This window comes from Tachysurus vachellii, chromosome 12 (genome assembly GCF_030014155.1).
Source record: "Tachysurus vachellii isolate PV-2020 chromosome 12, HZAU_Pvac_v1, whole genome shotgun sequence".
Lineage (NCBI taxonomy): Eukaryota > Metazoa > Chordata > Actinopteri > Siluriformes > Bagridae > Tachysurus > Tachysurus vachellii.
Genome location: NC_083471.1, coordinates 21829077 through 21849423, shown reverse-complemented (window position 1 = coordinate 21849423; position 20347 = coordinate 21829077). Strand labels below are relative to the sequence as shown.

Here is a 20347-nt window from a genome sequence, read left to right as displayed (position 1 = left end):
GAGAATAAGGACGGATGACAGTTTGGCTGATCTAGCAGCATGTAGTTTCTCAGAGACATCCAAAAGGGCTGTCTCTGTGGAATGAGCTGCTTTAAAGCCAGACTGGTTCGGGTCTTTGCGGTTGTTCTGTGAGAGATAGACAGACAGTTGATTATAGACAATGCGTTCAAGAATTTTTGAAAGAAACGAGAGAAGTGATACCGGTCTGTAGTTACTGATGTCTGATGGATCCAGAGCAGGTTTCTTTAGGATGGGAATAACCCTTGCGCTCTTGAAAGTAGTTGGCACCTGACCAGATGCTATGGATCTATTGACAATAGTGGAAATGAAGGGCAGAAGGTCTTGCGAGATGGTCTGGAGCATAGTGGAAGGGAGTGGATCCAATGGGCAGGTGGTAGGATTGCAAGACTGGATGAGCTGTAAAATCTCTTCTGCTGCTACAGTTGAGAAATGCGACACCTTTGTTGTCGCATTTCTCAACTGTAGCAGCAGAAGAGATTTTACAGCTCTTCTGCTGTCGGGGCTGCAGAAGAGCTGTAAAAAAAGAAGTCGGGGCTGAAGTGAAGGTCCAGCAGATTTCCTCAATCTTTTCTACCAGGAGAAGATTGAGGAAATCTGCTGGACCTTCACTTCAGTCCCGACTGCACTTATATCTCAGAGTATGGATGACCACTGCATCTTACTTGGTTTACCTCACAGCAGTGCAGTCAGGGGGGTTGCCACAGAGCTAAAAATTTTAAGAAATCTTCTAGAAAAGTTTCTGAATCCAAGAAATTTCTGCAATTCCTTGAGACTGGTTGGGGTGGGCCATACAGTGACCGCCCTTTCTTTGCTGGAGTCTATTTCCACCCCCTGGCCATTGATAATGTAACCCAGAGAAGAGATTGTATCCCAGTGAAATTCGCACTTTTCCTCCTTTATACTCAATTTATGTTGTAACGGATGCAAAAAACTATAAAAATAGACTGCAGGAATAAGCAAAATGATTCATATAATTTTATAAGGTGTGCCTTTAAATGCAATGTCTGTGAAAGGCTGTCAGAGACGTGCATCAGCTAACTCAAATCTCTATATCTTCAAGAAACTAAGGATCATCTGTTCCAGCTGTTCCCTGTTGAAGAACCCGAGCAGAGAAAGCATACAGGAAGGGATTTACACAACTGTTAATAAAAACCAAAGCTGAAGTAACATTATCTCCAGATTATTATTTCCAGATTCTGCAGATTCTAGGTGGAGCCCCATGCAGCCCAAAAGGCATAGTCTGAAAATGATGTAGAAGTGTTGCAAGGAACCTAGGCAGTTCTAGGACCAGTGGCACAAGATGGAATTGGCGGTATTGGTCTTGGTTCCCAATTCACCACAGGCTTCCTAAATCAAGTTAAAACATATTGCTTGCATTTGCAGTGAGACTGGAGTGACAAATTTTGGATTTGTTTTAATGTAGAAAGTCTTAAAATACTGCATAGTTTAATTATAATACTTTTATTTAGAAAAACACAATATTACATAATTTTCAGCTCTGTATCAGCATTTCTTCTTTTAGTAGTTAGGGGTGTGTGTGTGTCTTCTGCCTTTATATTGGCATCTATTTCTACTCTTAACAGTCTGAAATGGCTCTGAAGCAAATTGCTGTACAAACAAAATATGTTATAACTCACAGTAAATGTGCTGCAAGTTCCTGTCATGTTGTCTCACAACTGTGCAAGCAGAAGTAGCATTTTTAAAATCAGAAAACTTTATTTTGGTTTATAGCTCGAAATGTAAGTGTTTTTAAGTTCAGTTTCAGTTTTTGTTTTTCAGTTTCAACCAAAACTATATATAAAATCAGCAATGTAAAGCAGAGACACAAAAAATCTAACAAACACAAAACTGTACTTATAATGAATGTTGCTAATATTGATGAACACATTTTGGATTGAGTAACATTTATCACTTTCTAATTTAAGACTTACTCGTTGTTTCAAGCCATTATGCTTTAGGAGCACACAAATGTATTAGGTAGACATTTAAAAAGTCATACAGTATCTGTTAAATTCATCTGCAAAATATGTTAGGTGTAATAAAAAAAAGAATTAGAAGGTGCAAAAAATCTATAAAAATAGACTGCAGGAATAAGCAAAATGATTGTATAATTTTATATGGTGTGCCTTTAAATGCAATGTCAGTGAAAGGCTGTCAGAGACGTGCATCAGCTCACTCAAACCTCTATATGTTCAAGAAACTATGGATCATCTGTTCCTGCTGTTCCCTTGTTGTCGAGCACGAGCAGAGAAAGCGTACAGGAAGGGGTTCACACAACTGTTAATAAAAGCCAGAGCTCTAGTAACATTCTCTCCAGATACTGCAGATCTTAACAGATTGTCATTCCCAGTGAATGCAGCAAAGATGATCACAATGTTTAAGATTTGATGTGGGATCCAAATAATGAAGAAACACACCACAATTCTGGTCACAAGCTTGGTCAATAAGTTACTGCTAAAGAAATCTGAGTTATTAACTCCTCTGTGAAGGTGAAAGTAGAAATAAGATACGATGGTGAATGAAGCCACAAATATTATAATCTCCCACGTTAAAGTTGCCACTCTTTCAGCCTCATTGTGAAATATTAGCATGCACTGAAATCGTCCTCCTCTGTCCGAGCTGAGATTGTGCTGTACAAGTGCATAGCATGAAAAAACTGCACTTAACATCCACATCCCACTTAAAAGGATCTTCTTTCCTTTTCTGCCAAGCTTGTTCCATTTCTCAGGATGCAGCACTTGGATGTATCGCTGCAGGCTCATCAACACCACACACAGTACGCTGCAGTAGAAGCTTAAGAACATCATGTAAGAGAGAAGCTTACACAAGACCCAGCTAAACACCCATTCATGCAGTAGAGCCCAAATCCATAGCGGCAGAGGAATCAGAGTGAGTAGATCTGATACGGCCAGGCTTAGCATCAGTCTTGGGGTGAAACTGCCTCTCTTCAGCCATCCAGACAGACGCACCATTACAGCAATATTACCAGGGACTCCCAGTATGAAGCAAACTGCGAGCACACTACTGCCAATCAGGTTCTCGGTTGCAACAGGAGCGATGAGCGAGCTGTTGGATGAGTTGAGCTGCTGCATGATTACAGCTTTTATGTAACAGGGTGTAGGATCTAAATACTAAAAGAAGCAGAAGCATAGAAGTCTGTGGTTTCTTACGTAGATAAAAAAAATAAATCAGAATGGTGTCGAAAGATATGTCAGGAAGTTCTGGTAAAAAAGGTTCAGCAATGTATTTAGCATTTCTTCATGCACTCATTTTGACATAATGTAAGCTTTATAAACTTATAAACAGTAAACAGATGCATATAGGTGGCTAAGACAAATAACAAAATGTAATTTTTTAGTCTGAAAATTCCAAGTAAAGGCAGGCAAAAAACACATCAATAATTAAATAAGTGTCTCCTGTTAACAAAGTAAGAAACAAAAATAAAACCAAGAAGGAAGCAAACCCTCTCATGTTGTCTCACAAATGTGCAAGCAGAAGTAGCATTTTTAAAAATCAGAAAACTTTATTTTGGTTTATAGTTCGAAATGTAAGTGTTTTTATGTTCAGAAAACAGCTTTCAGTTTCAACCAAAACTAAATATAAAATCAGCAATGTAAAGCAACGACACAAAAAAATCTAACAAACACAAAACTATACTTATAATGAATGTTGCTAATATTGACACACACATTTTTGACTGATGAACATTTGTCACTTTACAAATTTACATTCACAACATTTGGCAGATGCACTTATCCTGAGCAATGTACAAAAGTGCTTTGAAGTCTTCAGCAATGAATACATTAACACTCATTCACTAGGTAACAGACTTAGGATACATCAACGTTAAGCTTGTTTTTTTTTGTTGGTTTTTTAACACAATACAAACAGGGAAAATAACTGTAATTTAAGAATTACTTCTTTATTTCAAGCAATTATGCTTTTGGTGTAAATGTATTAGGTAGATAAAAAGTTTTAAAAATCATACAGACTCACTTTAAATTAATTAAATTAATCTGAATAAATATATTAAAAGGTGTTATAAAAATAATTAGAAGGGACAAAAAAACTATAAAAATAGACTGAAAGTAAAAATGTCCTTGATAGGCTGTTAGAAAAGTTCATCTTCTCTCTCAAACCTCTACAGCTCCAAGACTGCTAAAGAAAGCAGAGTTATTAACTCCTCTGTAAAGGTGAAAGTAGAAATAAGATATACCAAGAGATGGTAGATGAAGCCACAAATATTATAATCTGCCAGATTAAAGTAGCCACTCTTTCAACCTCATTCCGATATCTTTGCCTGCACTGAAGTCGTCCTCCTCTGTCCGGGCTTAGATCGCTTAGTATGAGAGCATAGCATGATAAAACTGTACTTAACATCCACATCCCACTCAAAAGGATCTTCTTTCCTTTTCTGCCAAGCTTCTTCCATTTCTCAGGATGCAGCACTTGGATGTATCGCTGCATGCTCATCAAAATCACACACAGTATGCTGCAGTTGACGCTTAAGTACAACATGTAAGAGAGAAGCTTACACAAGACCCAGCCAAACACCCAGCCATGCAGAAGAGCCCAAATGCAAAGCGGCAGAGAAATCAGAGTGAGTAGATCTGATATGGCCAGGCTTAGCATCAGTCTTGGGGTGAAACTGCCTCTCTTCAACCATCCAGACAGACGCACCATTACAGCAATATTACCAGGGACTCCCAGTATGAAGCAGACTGCCACCACAATACTGGCAATCAGGTCCTCAATTGCAACAGGAGCAATGATGAGGAATGATGAGCAATGATCAGGAGCTGTTGGATGAGTTGAGGTGCTGCATGATTACAGCTTTTGTGTAACAGGGTGTAGGATCTAAATACTAAAAGAAGCAGAAGCATAGAAGTCTGTGGTTTCTTACGTAGATAAAAAAAAAAACAGCATGGTGTCGAAAGATACGTCAGGAAGTTCTGGTAAAAAAGGCTCAGCAATATATTTTGCATTTCTTCATGCACTCATTTTGACATAATTTAAGCTTTATAAATGTATATACAGTAAAGATCTGCATGTAGGTGTTTAAGACAGATAACAAAATGTATTTTTTAGTCTGAAAATTCAGTAAAGTCAGTTCAGTCAGCTGCATAAAACTACAATGCAGAAAATTCTGCTGATTCTCTTGTAGACCTGTGGAGTTGAATGGAGGGTGGAATCAGGAGAGTGAGTGCTAAGGAGGTGGCTACACCTGAGTGACAGCAGAGATATACATGGGAGACAAGAGAGCACAGAGACACTAGAGAACATAGCTAGATCTGAGCTGAACAGAACTGACTAATGTGTATGTGCTTAAGTTGGTGTGTCTCCACTGAGAGAGACCATGATTCAAGAATCACTGGAAAAGCAGAATTAAAGAGAATGAAGGTAAGTCACACTGGTGTAGAAACACAAGGATTTCAGGATAAATGTGATGGTCAAGGCAAAAAAACAAGCAGGACAGATAATAAAAAAATTTTTAAAAAAAAAATTTTCCTTTCAACAAACAAAATTAGACAGGCTTATATATAACAAAAGTCACATCCAACAAGGTTCCATACAAGAATCATAAACTTTAGATAATGTAACCAGGCCAAAAACACATCAACACAAATAAAACCAAGAAGGAAACAAACCCCCTCATGTTGTCTCACAACTCTGCAAGCAGAAGTAGCATTTTTAAAAACCAGAAAACTTTATTTTGGTTTATAGCTCAAAATGTAAGTGTTTTTAATTTCAGAAAACAGCTTTCAGTTTCAACTAAAACTATGTATAAAATCAGCAATGTAAAGCAAAGACACAAAAAATCTAACAAACACAAAACTATACTTACAATGAATGTTGCAAATATTTAACAACACATTTTTGACTGATTAACATTTGTCACTTTAAAATTTTACATTCACAACATTTGGCAGATGCACTTATCCTGAGCAATGTACAAAAGTGCTTTGAAGTCTCCAGCAATGAATACATTAACACTCGTTCACTAGGTTACAGACTTAGGATACATCAACTGTTTCAAGCAATTATGCTATTGGTGTAAATGTATTAGGTAGATTAAAAGTTTGAAAAATCATACAGACTCACTTTAAATTGATTCAATTAATCTGAAAGAATATATTAAAAGGTGTTATAAAAAAGAATTAGAAGGTGCAAAAAAACTATAAAAATAGACTGAAAGAAAAAATGTCCTTGATAGGCTGTTAGAAAAGTTCATCTTCTCTCTCAAACCTCTATATCTCCAAGAAACTATGGATCATCTGTTCCAGCTGTTCCCTGTTGTAGAGCCCAAGCAGAGAAAGCGTACAGGAAGGGGTTCACACAACCGTTAATAAAAACCAGAGCTGTAGTAACATTCTCTCTAGATACTGCAGATCTTAACAGACTGTCATTTCCAGTCAATACAGCAAAGATGATCACAATGTCGGAGATTTGATTCGGGATCCACAAAATGAAGAAACACACCACAATTCTGGTCACCAGCTTGGTCAATAAGTTACTGCTAAAGAAAGCTGAGTTATTAACTCCTCTGTGAAGTTGAAAGTAGAAATAAGATACGATGGTAGATGAAGCCACAAATATTATAATCTGCCAGATTAAAGTAGCCACTCTTTCAACCTCATTCCGATATTTTTGCCTGCACTGAAGTCGTCCTCCTCTGTCCAAGCTTAGATTGCGCTGTACAAGAGTATAGCATGATAAAACTGCACTTAGCATCCACAGCCCACTCAAAAGGATCTTCTTTCCATTTCTGCCAAGCTTCTTCCATTTCTCAGGATGCAGCACTTGGATATATCGCTGCATGCTCATCAAAATCACACACAGAAGCTTACAGAAGACCAAGCCAAACCCCCAGCCATGCAGAAGAGCCCAAATCCAAATGGGCAGAGAAATCAGAGTGAGTAGATCTGATATGGCCAGGCTTAGCATCAGTCTCGGGGTGAAACTGCCTCTCTTCAGCCATCCAGACAGACGCACCATTACAGCAATATTACCAGTGACTCCCAGTATAAAGCAAACTGCCAGCACACTACTGGAAATCAGGTTCACAGTTGAGACAGTAGCGGTGAGCGAGCTGTTGGATGAGTTGAGGTGCTGCATGGTTAGAGCTGTCGTGTAACAGGGTGTAGGATCTAAATACTAAAAGAAGCAGAAGTATAGGAGTCTGCGGTTTCTTACGTAGATTAAAAAACAGCATGGTGTCGAAAGATACGTCAGGAAGTTCTGGTGAAAAGGTTCAGCAATATATTTTGCATTTCTTCTAAATGCACATCAACAAAAATAAAACCAAGAAGCAAACCCTGTCATGTTGTCTCAGAACTGTGCAAGCAGAAGTAGCATTTTTAAAAATCAGAAAACTTTATTTTGGTTTATAGCTCGAAATGTAAGTGTTTTTAAGTTCAGAAAACAGCTTTTAGTTTCAACCAAAACTATATATAAAATCAGCAATGTAAAGCAGAGACACAAAAAATCTAACAAACACAAAACTGTACTTATAGAATGTCACACTGGTGTAGAAACTGAGGACTGTTCAATGAGGATTTCAGGATAAATGTGATGTTTGAGGGCAAAAACAAGCAGGACAGATGATAAAAAAAATTTTTAAAGTAGTTTTTTTCCTTTCAACAAACAAAATTGTACAGGCTTATATATAACAAAAGTCACACCCAACAAGGTTCCATACAACAATCAAAAATTTTAGATAATGTATCCAGGACAAAAACACCAGTGATTAAACGTGTCCCCTGATAACAAAGTATGAAACAAAAACAAAAACCAAAACAAAAAGTAAACAAACCCTAAGATAAGAAGCACAAAGTGTTGCTATGGCTGAACAACACAGACCTTGTATAATATGCCCACCACCACGAGAAACAAAAAGGTAAATCCCAAATAACATTTTAACAAATAAGTCCCTAAACCCGGTGGGCATGGTGGCTTAGTGGTTAGCACGTTCGCCTCACACCTCCAGGGTCGGGGTTCGATTCCCACCTCCACCTTGTGTGTGTGGAGTTTGCATGTTCTCTCCGTGCCTCGGGGGTTTCCTCCGGGTACTCTGGTTTCCTCCCCCGGTCCAAAGACATGCATAGTAGGTTGATTGGCATCTCTGGAAAATTCTCCGTAGTGTGTGATTGTGTGAGTGAATGAGAGTGTGTGTGCCCTGCGATGGGTTGGCACTCCGTCCAGGGTGTATCCTGCCTTGATGCCCAATGACGCCTGAGATAGGCACAGGCTCCCTGTGACCCGAGGTAGTTCGGATAAGCGGTAGAAGATGAATGAATGAAGTCCCTAAACCCGAATAATACTGTATGTACAAAAACATATCCATTTGAGTATACATAACACAATGCAAGCAATAACCTAAAGAATAATAAAAACTACTGCAAACAAACAGTAAAAGAAATAAACTAAATGAAGTGAATAGAAAAAATCCCATTCTAAATTTAAAATAAAAAAAAACTTGAACAATGTTTTAGACTCATGGTATCTTAACTATGTAACCTAGTGACCCAGAGTTAATGTATCCAATGATAGGGACTTAAGCACTTCTGTAGGTCGCTCTGGATTAGTGTGTCTGCCAAATTCTGTAAATGTAAATGCAAATTTGAACCTGATGGTTTAGTCCAGGTGGGTACGGTGGCTTGGTGGTTAGCACGTTCGCCTCACACCTCCAGGGTCGGGGTTCGATTCCCGCCTCCACCTTGTGTGTGTGGAGTTTGCATGTTCTCCCTGTGCCTCCCCCGGTCCAAAGACATGCATGGTAGGTTGATTGGCATCTCTGGAAAATTGTCCGTAGTGTGTGATTGCGTGAGTGAATGAGAGTGTGTGTGTGTGCCCTGCGATGGGTTGGCACTCCGTCCAGGGTGTATCCTGCCTTGATGCCCGATGACGCCTGAGATAGGCACAGGCTCCCCGTGACCCGAGGTAGTTCGGATAAGCGGTAGAAAATGAGTGAGTGAGAGTGGTTTAGTCCAAGTTCCTCTAGAACACATTAGTATGGAGCCTGAATCCCCGCCTCTGCCTTTGTTTGCTGACACATGGAATGTGACCGTCCACGCCATGAACCAGAGTGATCTAGGACCCAGGGAAAAGGTAATTAGCAAAGAGGAATCAGTAGATTTTAATAGATTTTAATAAACTATTAACTTTTTTTATTTATTCTCATAAATAAGAGGATTTTAAAAAATGACATAATTACTAAATTTCACTTCAAAATAACATTTAAATAATGGTAGAGGCCAAATATGTGAGGTGGGCTATGCACCGTCACAATAAGATAAAATCATCATGGAGTGTCCCTTTCCCAGATCATCAAGAGCCACACTGGCATCCACCAGACTCAACACCAAGCCCTTCATGAGCTAAACTTGGAGCAAGAGCAACACCTCCAGACCCCTTCTTCAGACACAGACTGAGCATTGCTAGATGCTTTGGAGGACCAGACAGCCGGTACTCTATCAGCAGTGTTGTAAGGAACCTGGGCAGTTCAAGGACCAGTGATGGAATTGGGGGTATTAGTCTGGGTTCCCTTCTGCCTCCATATATATGATGGTGAATGAAGCCACAAATATTATAATCTCCCAGATTAAAGTAGCAACGCTTTCAGCCTTATTCCGATATCTTAGCGTGCACTGACGTCGTTCTCCTGTGTCCGAGCTTATATTGCTTAGTATGAGAGCATAGCATGAAAAAACTGCACTTACAGTAACATCCATATCCCACTCAAAAGGATCTTCTTTCCTTTTCTGCCAAGCTTCTTCCATTTCTCAGGATGCAGAACCTGGATGTATCGCTGCATGCTCATCAAAATCATACACAGTATGCTGCAGTAGAATCTTAAGAACACCAAGTAAGAGAGACGCTTACACAAGACCAAGCCAAACACCCATTCATGCAGAACAGCCCAAATCCAAACGGGCAGAGAAATCAGAGTGAGTAGATCTGATATGGCCAGGCTTAGCATCAGTCTTGGGGTGAAACTGCCTCTCTTCAGCCATCCAGACAGACGCACCATTACAGCAATATTACCAGGGACTCCCAGTATGAAGCAAACTGCCACCACAATAGTGGCAATCAGGTTCTCGGTTGCAACAGGAGCGATGAGCGAGCTGTTGGATGAATTGACGTGCTGCATGGTTAGAGCTGTCGTGTACCAGGGTGTAACATAAAACAAAAGAAGTAGAAGTCTGTTTTTTCTTAAAAAAAAACAGCATGGTGTTGAAAGATACATGTCAGGAAGTTCTGGTGAAAAAAGTTTAGCAATATATTTTGCATTACTTCATGCACTCATTTTGAAATAATTTAGGCTTTATAAATGTATAGACAGTAAATAGGTGCATGTAGGACCAGTTCTAGGACCAGTGGCATGTGATGGAATTGGGGGTATTGGTCTTGGTTCCCAATGCACCACAGGCTTCCTCAATCAAGTCTGGATATATCGCTTGCAGTTGCAGTGAGACTGGAGTGACAAATATTGGTTTTGTTTCAATGTAGAACATCTTGAGATACTGCATGGTTTAATTATAATTCTTTAATTTACAAAAAGACAATATTACATGATTTCCAGCTCTGTATCAGTTGCATTTCTTCCTTTAGTAGGTAGGTGTGTGTGTGTCTTCTGCCTTAACACTCTATGCTCTAAAGTTAATTGCTGTACAATTATAACATGTTACAAATCATAGAAAATGTGCTGCAAGTTCCTCTCATGTTGCCTCACAACTGTGCAAGCAGATGGTAGCATTTTTAAAAATCAGACAACTTTATTTTGGTTTATAGCTCAAAATGTAAGTGTTTTAAAGTTCATGGAAACAGCTTTTAGTTTTCATGAAACTATATATATATAATCAGCAATGTAAAGCAGAGACAAAAAAAATCTAACAAACACAAAACTCAGTGGTGTAGTCCTCAAAAAAAAAGTGGCATACTACTACCCCCGCCCACCTCTTAAACCCCCTGTTCCCTGTCATGCTGCCAAAACAAGAAAAGCAAAAACAACACACAGAAGTCAATGTTTGCATTTACATGACATTAACATTCATGCCTTTAGCAGACACTTTTATCCAAAGAAACTCACAGTGCATTTCAGTTACATACTGTACATTTTATCAGTATCTGTGTTCCCTGGGAATCGAACCCACAACCTTTGCGATGCTAACATAATGCTCTACCATAATGCACTCATACACTTATATAAAAACTATTTATCATTCAATTATGCATAGTTTGTTCAGTTACAGTATGTTCCAAACTTTTTTCTGTCTATTGTAACATGGACTGTGGAAAAGCATAAGGTTGATTTTTTTTGATGAAACATCTATTGAAGCTTAATCTAGAGGCCTTTGCCTTTCATATAAGCCACTTCTGATTCCAAATGATCAACTAGAAGTCAAGTTATTATCTGTTCTTCCTACAACTTGGATAGGCGACAAGACTTTTTTCAGGAGTGTATGGATAAATTGAAAGTAATTAAATATTTAAATTTGTTTATGCATTACAGGATTCCTAAAGCAAATATTTTATAGATATAATTTACATATTTCCCCCTTATAGATTCAGTGTGGAACCTGCACAAAATGGTTCCACTTAAAATGCCTTGGGATGACAGAAGCACAAATACCGAGCGGATATATCCCTTGGTATTGTGCATTGAGCTAAAGCAAGTACAGAGACCATAGAGTATAACAATATCTGTAATAGCTCTTATATAAGCAACAGAATTACATATGTTTGACAAAAGCTGATTTACACATTGAAGTTTACATCACAGTGAAATGTATATTGTTGTATATTGTTTATAATGCAAACAATAAAAATAATCAAAAAGCAAGGATTCTCAAAATAAGTGTTGTAGTATAACTATCAGCCATCAGTGATGTGAGAGCTGAACTTGGTGACAGTACAGTGTATTACAGTGAAGGTATTGAATATAATTTCCATAATAGTGAAGTTATGGAATTATTTTCATATAAAAAATCATTAAACATTATACAAAAAGACATTTCCCCAAAATAAGTGTTGTAGTATAACTATCAGGACATCACTGATGTGTGAGCTGAATTTGGTGACAGTATAGTGTAATACAGTGAAGTTATTGTTTTTTTTTTTTATTATGAAAAATCATATAAATTGATACAAAAAGACTTTTCTCCCAAGCAATTGTTGTCGTATAACTATCAGTGATGTGTGAGCTGAATTTGGTGACAGTACAGTGTATTACAGTGAAGTTATTGACTGTTTTTTAGTATTCGCTTTGCAGGTTTTGCACTTTGCAGACGGTCCCTTGGAATCTGTTTCTCAGTTCACCACGGAGGAAAGTTTATTTTGAGGAAAATTGGGTTGTAGCTGTCTCTCTACAGTACTACGATAGAAAAGAGGTGTTATTTGTGTAGTACCCGCGTTTAGCTCAGGAGTTATTGACTCGGGAAACACGTATTTGTGAATAAGTGGCCAACTTTAATTAAGTGTGCTTCAGCATGACACCAGCTTCTGTGACTGAAGTAAACTGTCCTTCCTGTAAACGCTCGGTGAAGTTGGTACATGACAGCTGTCGGGGGCGGGGAAAGGGGGCGGAATTCAATTAAAAATGAACCAATTACAACGAAGTTTTGCGACTTAAAAAATGCGATGCAGTTAAAGGGGAAGAAAAGACGAGGGTAAATTATGGACGTTTTAAGCAGCAAAACAGGTGGTTATACCGCGGGTATACGCTAATATTAAGCCATAGAAGTCGTTATACGCAAACAGCTTTCGTGGAAAAAGTAAGCATACTCCGTATACGTACGTATGGCCCAGACTACACCACTGACAAAACTATACTTATAATGAATGTTGCTAATATTGATGAACACATTTTGGATTAAGTAACATTTATCACTTTCTAATGTAAGACTTACGCTTTGTTTCAAGCCATTATGCTTTAGGAGCACACAAATGTATCAGGTAGACATTTAAAAAGTCATACAGTATATATTAAATTCATCTGCAAAATATGTTAGGTGTAATAAAAAAAAAAATTAGAAGATGCAGAAAAAAACTATCAAAATAGTCTGCAGGAATAAGCAAAACGATGGCTTTCAGAGACGTGCATCAGCTCACTCAAACATCTATATCTTCAAGAAACTAATGATCATCTGTTCCAGCTGTTCCCGGTTGTAAAGCCCGAGCAGAGAAAGCGTACAGGAAGGGGTTCAAACAACTGTTAATAAAAACCAGAGATGTAGTAACATTCTCTACAGATACTACAGATATTAACAGACCGTCATTCCCAGTCAATGCAGCAAAGATGATCACAATGTCGGAGATTTGATTCGGGATCCACAAAATGAAGAAACACACCACAATTCTGGTCACTAGCTTGGTCAATGAGTTACTGCTAAAGAAAGCTGAGTTGTTAACTCCTCTGTAAAGTTGAAAGTAGAAATAAGATACGATGGTGAATGAAGCGACAAATATTATAATCTCCCAGAATAATGTAAGCACTCTTTCAGCCTTATTCCGATATCTTAGCGTGCACTGAAGTCGTCCTCCTCTGTCCAAGCTTATATTGCTTAGTATGAGAGCATAGCATGATAAAACTGCACTTAACATCCACATCCCACTCAAAAGGATCTTCTTTCCTTTTCTGCCAAGCTTCTTCCATTTCTCAGGATGCAGCACTTGGATGTATCGCTGCATGCTCATCAAAATCATACACAGTACGCTGCAGTAGAAGCTTAAGTAGATCATGTAAGAGAGAAGATTACACACGACCAAGTCAAACACCCATTCATGCAGAACAGCCCAAATCCAAACGGGCAGAGAAATCAGAGTGAACAGATCTGATATGGCCAGGCTTAGCATCAGTCTCGGGGTGAAACTGCCTCTCTTCAGCCATCCAGACAGACGCACCATTACAGCAATATTACCAGTGACTCCCAGTATGAAGCAAACTGCCAGCATACTACTGGTAATCAGGTTCACAGTTGAGACAGTAGCAGTGAGCGAGCTGTTGGATGAGTTGAGGTGCTGCATGGTTAGAGCTTTCGTGTAACAGGGTGTAGGATCTAAATAATAAAAGAAGCAGAAGACTGTGGTTTCTTACGTAGATAAAAAAAACAGCATGATGTTGAAAGATACATGTCAGGATGTTCTGGTGAAAAAACTTCAGCAATATATTTTGCATCACTTCATGCACTCATTTTGACATAATTTAAGCTTTATAAACATATAGACAGTAAAGAGGTGCATGTAGGACCAGTTCTAGGACCAGTGGCACGTGATGGAATTGGGGGTATTGGTCTTGGTTCCCAATGCACCACAGGCTTCCTCGATCAAGTCGGGACATATCGCTTGCAGTTGCAGTGAGACTGGAGTGACAAATTTTGGTTTTGTTTCAATGTCGAACATCTTGAGATACTGCATGGTTTAATTATAATTCTTTTATTTACAAAAAGACAATATTACATCATTTTCAGCTCTGTATCAGTTGCATTTCTTCCTTTAGTAAGTAGGGGTGTGTGTTTGAATGTGTGTGTGTGGTGTGTCTGTGTGTACTGTATGTGTATATGTGTGTGTCTTTTCTGCCTTAACACTCTACGCTCTGAAGCAAATCCCTGTACAATTATAATATGTTACAACTCACAGTAAATGTGCTGCAAGTTCCTCTCATGTTGTCTCACAACTGCGCAAGCAGAAGTAGCATTTTTGAAAACCAGAAAACTTTATTTTGGTTTGTAGCTCAAAATGTAAGTCTTTTGAAGTTCAGAAAACAGCTTTCAGTTTCAACTAAAACTATATATAAAAGCAGCAATGTAAAGCAGAGACACAAAAAATCTAACAAACACAAAACTATACTTAAAATGAATGTTGCTAATATTGATGAACACATTTTGGATTGAGTAACATTCATCACTTTCTAATTTAAGACTTACTCTTTGTTTTAAGCCATTATGCTTTAGGATCACACAAATGTATTAGGTAGACATTTAAAAAGTCATACAGTATATATTAAATTCATCTGCAAAATATGTTAGGTGTAATAAAAAAGAATTAGAAGATGCAGAAAAAAACTATAACGATTCATATAATTTTATATGGTGTGCCTTTAAATGCAATGTCTGTGAAAGGCTGTCAGAGACGTGCATCAGCTCACTCAAACCTCTATATCTTCAAGAAACTATGGATCATTTGTTCCAGCTGTTCCCGGTTGAAGAGCCCGAGCAGAGAAAGCGTACAGGAAGGGGTTCACACAACTGTTAATAAAAACCAGAGCTGTAGTAACATTCTCGCCAGATTCGGCAGACCTTAACAGACTGTCATTCCCAGTCAATGCAGTAAAGATGATCACAATGTCGGAGATTTGATTCAGGATCCAAAAAATGAAGAAACACACCACAATTCTGGTCACCAGCTTGGTTAATGAGTTACTGCTAAAGAAAGCTGAGTTATTAACTCCTCTGTGAAGGTGAAAGTAGAAAAAGATACGATGGTGAATGAAGCTACAAATATTATATTCTCCGAGATTAAAGTAGACACACTTTCAACCTCATTCTGATAAATTAGCATGATATGAAGTCGTCCTCCTCTGTCCAAGCTTAGATCGCTTAGTATGAGAGCATAACATGAAATCCACATCCCACTCAAAATTATATTCTTTCCTTTTCTGCCAAGCTTCTTCCATTTCTCAGGATGCAGCACCTGGATGTATCGCTGCATGCTCATCAACACCACACACAGTACGCTGCAGTAGAAGCTTAAGAACACCATGAAAGAGAGAAGCTTACACAAGACCAAGTCAAACATCCAGCCATGCAGAAGAGCCCAAATCAAAACGGGCCTCTGCCTCTCTTCAGCCATCCAGACAGATGCACCATTACAGCAATATTAACAGGGACTCCCAGTATGAAGTAAACTCCCAGCACACTACTGGCAATCAGGTTCTCAGTTGCGACAGGAGCGATGAGCGCACTGTTGGATGAGTTGAGGTGCTGTGTATTTAGAGGTTTTGTGTAACAGGGTGTAGGCTCTGCATAATAAAAGAAGCAGAAGTATAGGAGTCTGCAGTTTCTTACGTAGATAACAAAAATGTTTTTTTTTATTTTTAAAGATACTAGTGGATGCCAGGAAGTTCTGACAAAAAATGTTCAGCAATATATTTTGCAGACTTAAAAGATCTCTGTATTTTTCCCAAATTTGCCTTTACTCATTTCCACTAGAGAATTTGAAGTTAATATTAAATCATCATGGAGTTCCCCTCTCCCAGATCATCAAGAGCCACACTGGCATCCACCAGACTCAAAGACAGGCCCTCCAAGACCTCCAATGTTTGTGCAAGAGCACAATTCCAGACACAGTCTGAAGCACAAATTGATAGGTGCTTTGGAGGGCCAGAGAGCTGGTACTCTAGCAGCATTCATGGTAGTCTTTGTAGCCATACTCCACATCATGCTGTCAAAGATGGGGCTGCTTGACTAAACAAAGACATTGGTTGATCACTTTGAGCATACTGCAGAAGCATTGGGCTTTCCAAAGTCCATGGTCCAGTTACTATCACTGCTGTCAGTGAAGCCACGGTTGCAGCCCAACAAATCCCATTTGTGAACTTGCTGGAGTACCCAGTCCTGGAGTGTGCCATCCTGCAAATGTTCGGCTGCATCAGTGGTTCAGTGTGTTGAACCTCCATGAGATTGGCCACACATTTTCAATCACCCAGCAGCTCTTGGACACCTGTTGATTGTTGTTGCTGGAAAATGTGTGTGGCATCAAAGACATAGTCATACTAGATGTGATGTGCAATGGGTGCTTGTGTTGCAGGGAACCTGGGCATTTCCAGGACCAGTGCAACATAATGAAGTTGAGGGTATTGGTAGGGATTCCCAATGCACCACAAGCTTCCTTGATCAAGTTGGGACACATTATTTGCATTTGGGGTAAAACTGGATAAAATATGCATTTGTGCATTTCATGATTCAATTCCAGGTTAGTCCTTGCCTCACCTTTCCACTAATTTTGAGGAGAAAATTACCTACATTTTAGAATTTGTCAAGAGGAATATGCAAGGATATGTCCTGAAAACGCATAGTATGTCAAAGGATGTGCACAGTATTGGATGTAGAGATGTTCCCTAGGCCATTGACATCAGCACAATGACAGGAAGGCATGGTGGTTGTGGACGGCCCTGCCGCATCCTTTTGTCAGGCACAGAAGATATACCAAATCGGTCTCCTTCAACCATAAATGGAGGTGATCCCTGTGCCTATGGTGGTAGTCGTTCCAGAGAAGGAGCAGCTGGAACCAGAGTTGTATCTACAATGTGTGGAACCAGAGTTGCATCTACAATCTCAAGCCACCCCAGTACCCTGTAGGGACCCTTTATCACAGCCCCAAATCACCAAGTTGCAAGTTAATATGCCGCAGCGCCCAAAATGTATCTGTTCACACAGCTGTCTCCATGGAACCGGGCAGGAATCAAACGCGTCTCCCCTGGAGTTCTTAGTCGAGCCTGACACTTATCAGCCAATCAAAAAAAGAGGCTACACAATAGCCAATCAGAAAATAGCACTATTGTAATGCAACAACCAATGAAAAAAAGCATACCCTGGAATTGTTCATCATCATCCTCATTCACCCACAGAGAAAACCACTGGCACTGCGAGCATCACTCTGAGCACCGAGTAAGTCATGATCTCCTGTTTTAATGTTACAACAAATTCACAACTTGTTTGACACAAACATATTTAAAATATGTCACTCTTGCCTGCCTTCAAAACCTGAACACCCTGATTAACTGAATTGAGGTTTGATGCCTTTTTTAACTGCAGAAATCATAAACCACAAAATGGCTTCTGAAAATTTTTAAAACAATTTTGCCTTATTGATGAAAAAAATAATAAACCCCTTTTTTATTAATGAATGAGTGAGCAAATTAGTAGTCATGCAACCATGTATATATGTGTATATATGTGTGTATATATATATATATATATATATATATATATATATATATATATATATATATATATATATATACCGTACACTGAGCTATACTGGAAGGTGGGTGCAAAGTTTATTTTTTCAGTAGAAATTCTTTGCATAGTGTAACAGTTCTGCATGCTTCTGGAGATAATCAACCAATACAATGTAAATTTTAATGACTATAATATGACTTATACAGATAACCAGATGACTAACTTGTCATTTACTTAACTTGTCATAACTTAACTTGTCATTTACTTAATGACTGTTATGACTATTACTTAAGTGAATTATTTCTATTGTCTAAGTACTTTTTCTTAAGTCAAAGAGATTTGTACACTATCCACCACTTGTATTCATATTCTTTAGGTAATGTAAGAGTAATGGGCTCATCTAATAATATATGGTGATATCAATATAAGACCATAATGAGTTACTGTATATCTAATTATTTTCCCAGCTGTTCTGTGACTATATTAGAGAAGGTAGAGATAACAGAAACAAAGAAATGAAGAAACAGTTGTTTCTCATTCATACTGGGAAATTAACATTACATTTTTATTTAGAATCATGTAGACATTTACAATAACAGCATCTTAAGCAGTTAACAGGAAAACAATTTAGATACAGGAACTAGGTTATGATGCGCAAAAGTCATGGTGCATAATATGTACAGGAAATCTTTTTTTTTTTTGGTGTGGTAAAGGGCAGAGAAAGAAGATGCAAGTTGCATATGAGTTTGCACTTAAAAATTATTGTTAAAGTTAAGTGAGAATATAAAAATTCTTTTTAAAATGCAAAATGTCAATGGCTGTCATTAAACCCATAAAATCTCACATCATGAAGGAACTAAGTATTATCTGTTCCATGTTGGTGTTGACGTAGAGCTCGAGCAGAGAAAACATACAAAAAGGGGTTCACACAACTGTTAATTAAAGTCAGAGCTGCAGTGATATTGTCTCCAGATTCTGCAGATTTTAACAGATTCTCATTCCCAGTCAACAAAGCAGAGACAATCATAACATTGGAGATTTGTATCGGGACCCAAAAAATAAAGAAACAAGCCACAATTCTGGTCACCAGCTTGGTCAATGAGTTGCTGCTAAAGAAAGCTGTGCTATTAACTCCTTGGTAAAGATGAAAGTAAAAGTAAGTCAATGTGAAGAATAAAACCACAAATAGTATAATCTCCCAGATTAATGTAGACACTCTTTCAACATCGTTCCGATAGCGTAGACTGCACTGAAGTCGTCCTTCTCTGTCCAAGCTTAGAGTGCGCTGTACGAGAGCGTAGCATGATAAAACTGCACTTAACATCCACATCCCACTCAAAAGGATCTTCTGTCCTTTTCTGCCAAGTTTGTTCCATTTCTCAGGATGAAGCACTTGGATGTATCTCTGCATGCTCATCAACATTACACACAGTATGCTGCAGTAGAGGCTTAAGTAGACCACATAGGAAAGAAGCTTACAGAAAACCAAGCCAAACACCCAGCCATGCAGAAGAGCCCAAATCCAAACCGGCAGAAAAAGCAGAGTGAGTAGATCTGATATGGCCAGACTTAGCATCAGTCTCGGGGTGAAACTGCCTCTTTTCAGCCATCCAGCAAGATATATCACTACTGCTATGTTAGCAGGGACTCCCAGTATGAAGCAAACTGCAAGGAAACTACTCCCAATCAAGTATTCAGCTGTGACAGGAGAGGTGAGTGAGCTGTTTGAAGAGTTGAGCTGCTGCATGGTTAAACACATCTGTGGTTAAGCTGAGTCAAAGCACTAGATTTTTCAAGAAGCAGAAGAGTCGGTATCTGTGGTTACGTATGTGCCTACGTAAATAAAGCATTACTGGCATCACTGGTAAACTCATGGAGAAAGAAACCTAACAAAGTGTATTACAGTTCTGGATTCATTTATATTGACGGTATTTGAAATTGTCATCAATAACATAAAATTTATTGCAGAATGAATCAGGATTAACCACCCAAGCTCAATTATTGTATCAGTGTTCAGTTCATTGCAAAATCTACAATCAACAAATTCAAATAAACCTTTTCAAAATTATTAATCAGAGGGTTGGTTTTTTTTAACACACTCAGCTCTGTGTTCTGACCCCAAGGCTAATCAAGGCCCAAATCAAGGCCCAAATCAAGGCCATTTTTCTAAACCTCTGGATAGTTGATCCACTTGTCAAATAATGAAAAGTTATGCTCCTTCAGCGTAAAATTAGGCAGAAAAGGACAATGGACAGCATTTTTCAGGGACAAGAGTAGGGCAGGCATCTTAAAAGCTCTGATTATGTTTGATTTTATTTCCACTTGGACCTGATCCATTTTTCATAAAGGAATGGCAAAATAATCCA

General features: G+C 38.5%; 4 protein-coding genes and 3 pseudogenes across 4 annotated transcripts; all 7 read right to left on the bottom strand.

Annotated features, from left to right (window-relative positions):
• Window positions 1-1564: 1564 nt before the first annotated feature.
• On the bottom strand, window positions 1565-3200 carry LOC132854978 (atypical chemokine receptor 2-like). Its single transcript, XM_060883669.1, has one exon. It carries the CDS (start codon window positions 3111-3113, stop codon window positions 2229-2231), a length of 885 nt encoding a protein of 294 aa, XP_060739652.1. The 5' UTR covers window positions 3114-3200; the 3' UTR covers window positions 1565-2228.
• Window positions 3201-3922: 722 nt separating this feature from the next.
• Window positions 3923-4846, bottom strand: LOC132855145 (leukotriene B4 receptor 1-like; annotated as a pseudogene).
• A 1098-nt stretch (window positions 4847-5944) lies between these two features.
• LOC132854783 (C-C chemokine receptor type 7-like) lies at window positions 5945-7137 on the bottom strand. Its single transcript, XM_060883393.1, has one exon. It carries the CDS (start codon window positions 7135-7137, stop codon window positions 6286-6288), a length of 852 nt encoding a protein of 283 aa, XP_060739376.1. The 3' UTR covers window positions 5945-6285.
• A 2414-nt stretch (window positions 7138-9551) lies between these two features.
• On the bottom strand, window positions 9552-10210 carry LOC132854318 (atypical chemokine receptor 2-like; annotated as a pseudogene).
• A 946-nt stretch (window positions 10211-11156) lies between these two features.
• LOC132854853 (leukotriene B4 receptor 1-like) lies at window positions 11157-14046 on the bottom strand. The gene has a single exon (XM_060883494.1). The coding sequence runs from the start codon at window positions 14044-14046 to the stop codon at window positions 13156-13158; it is 891 nt and encodes a 296-aa protein (XP_060739477.1). The 3' UTR covers window positions 11157-13155.
• Window positions 14047-15116: 1070 nt separating this feature from the next.
• Window positions 15117-16550, bottom strand: LOC132854317 (formyl peptide receptor-related sequence 6-like; annotated as a pseudogene).
• A 2085-nt stretch (window positions 16551-18635) lies between these two features.
• On the bottom strand, window positions 18636-19730 carry LOC132854803 (leukotriene B4 receptor 1-like). The gene has a single exon (XM_060883423.1). The coding sequence runs from the start codon at window positions 19726-19728 to the stop codon at window positions 18838-18840; it is 891 nt and encodes a 296-aa protein (XP_060739406.1). The 5' UTR covers window positions 19729-19730; the 3' UTR covers window positions 18636-18837.
• Between the last annotated feature and the right edge of the window lie 617 nt (window positions 19731-20347).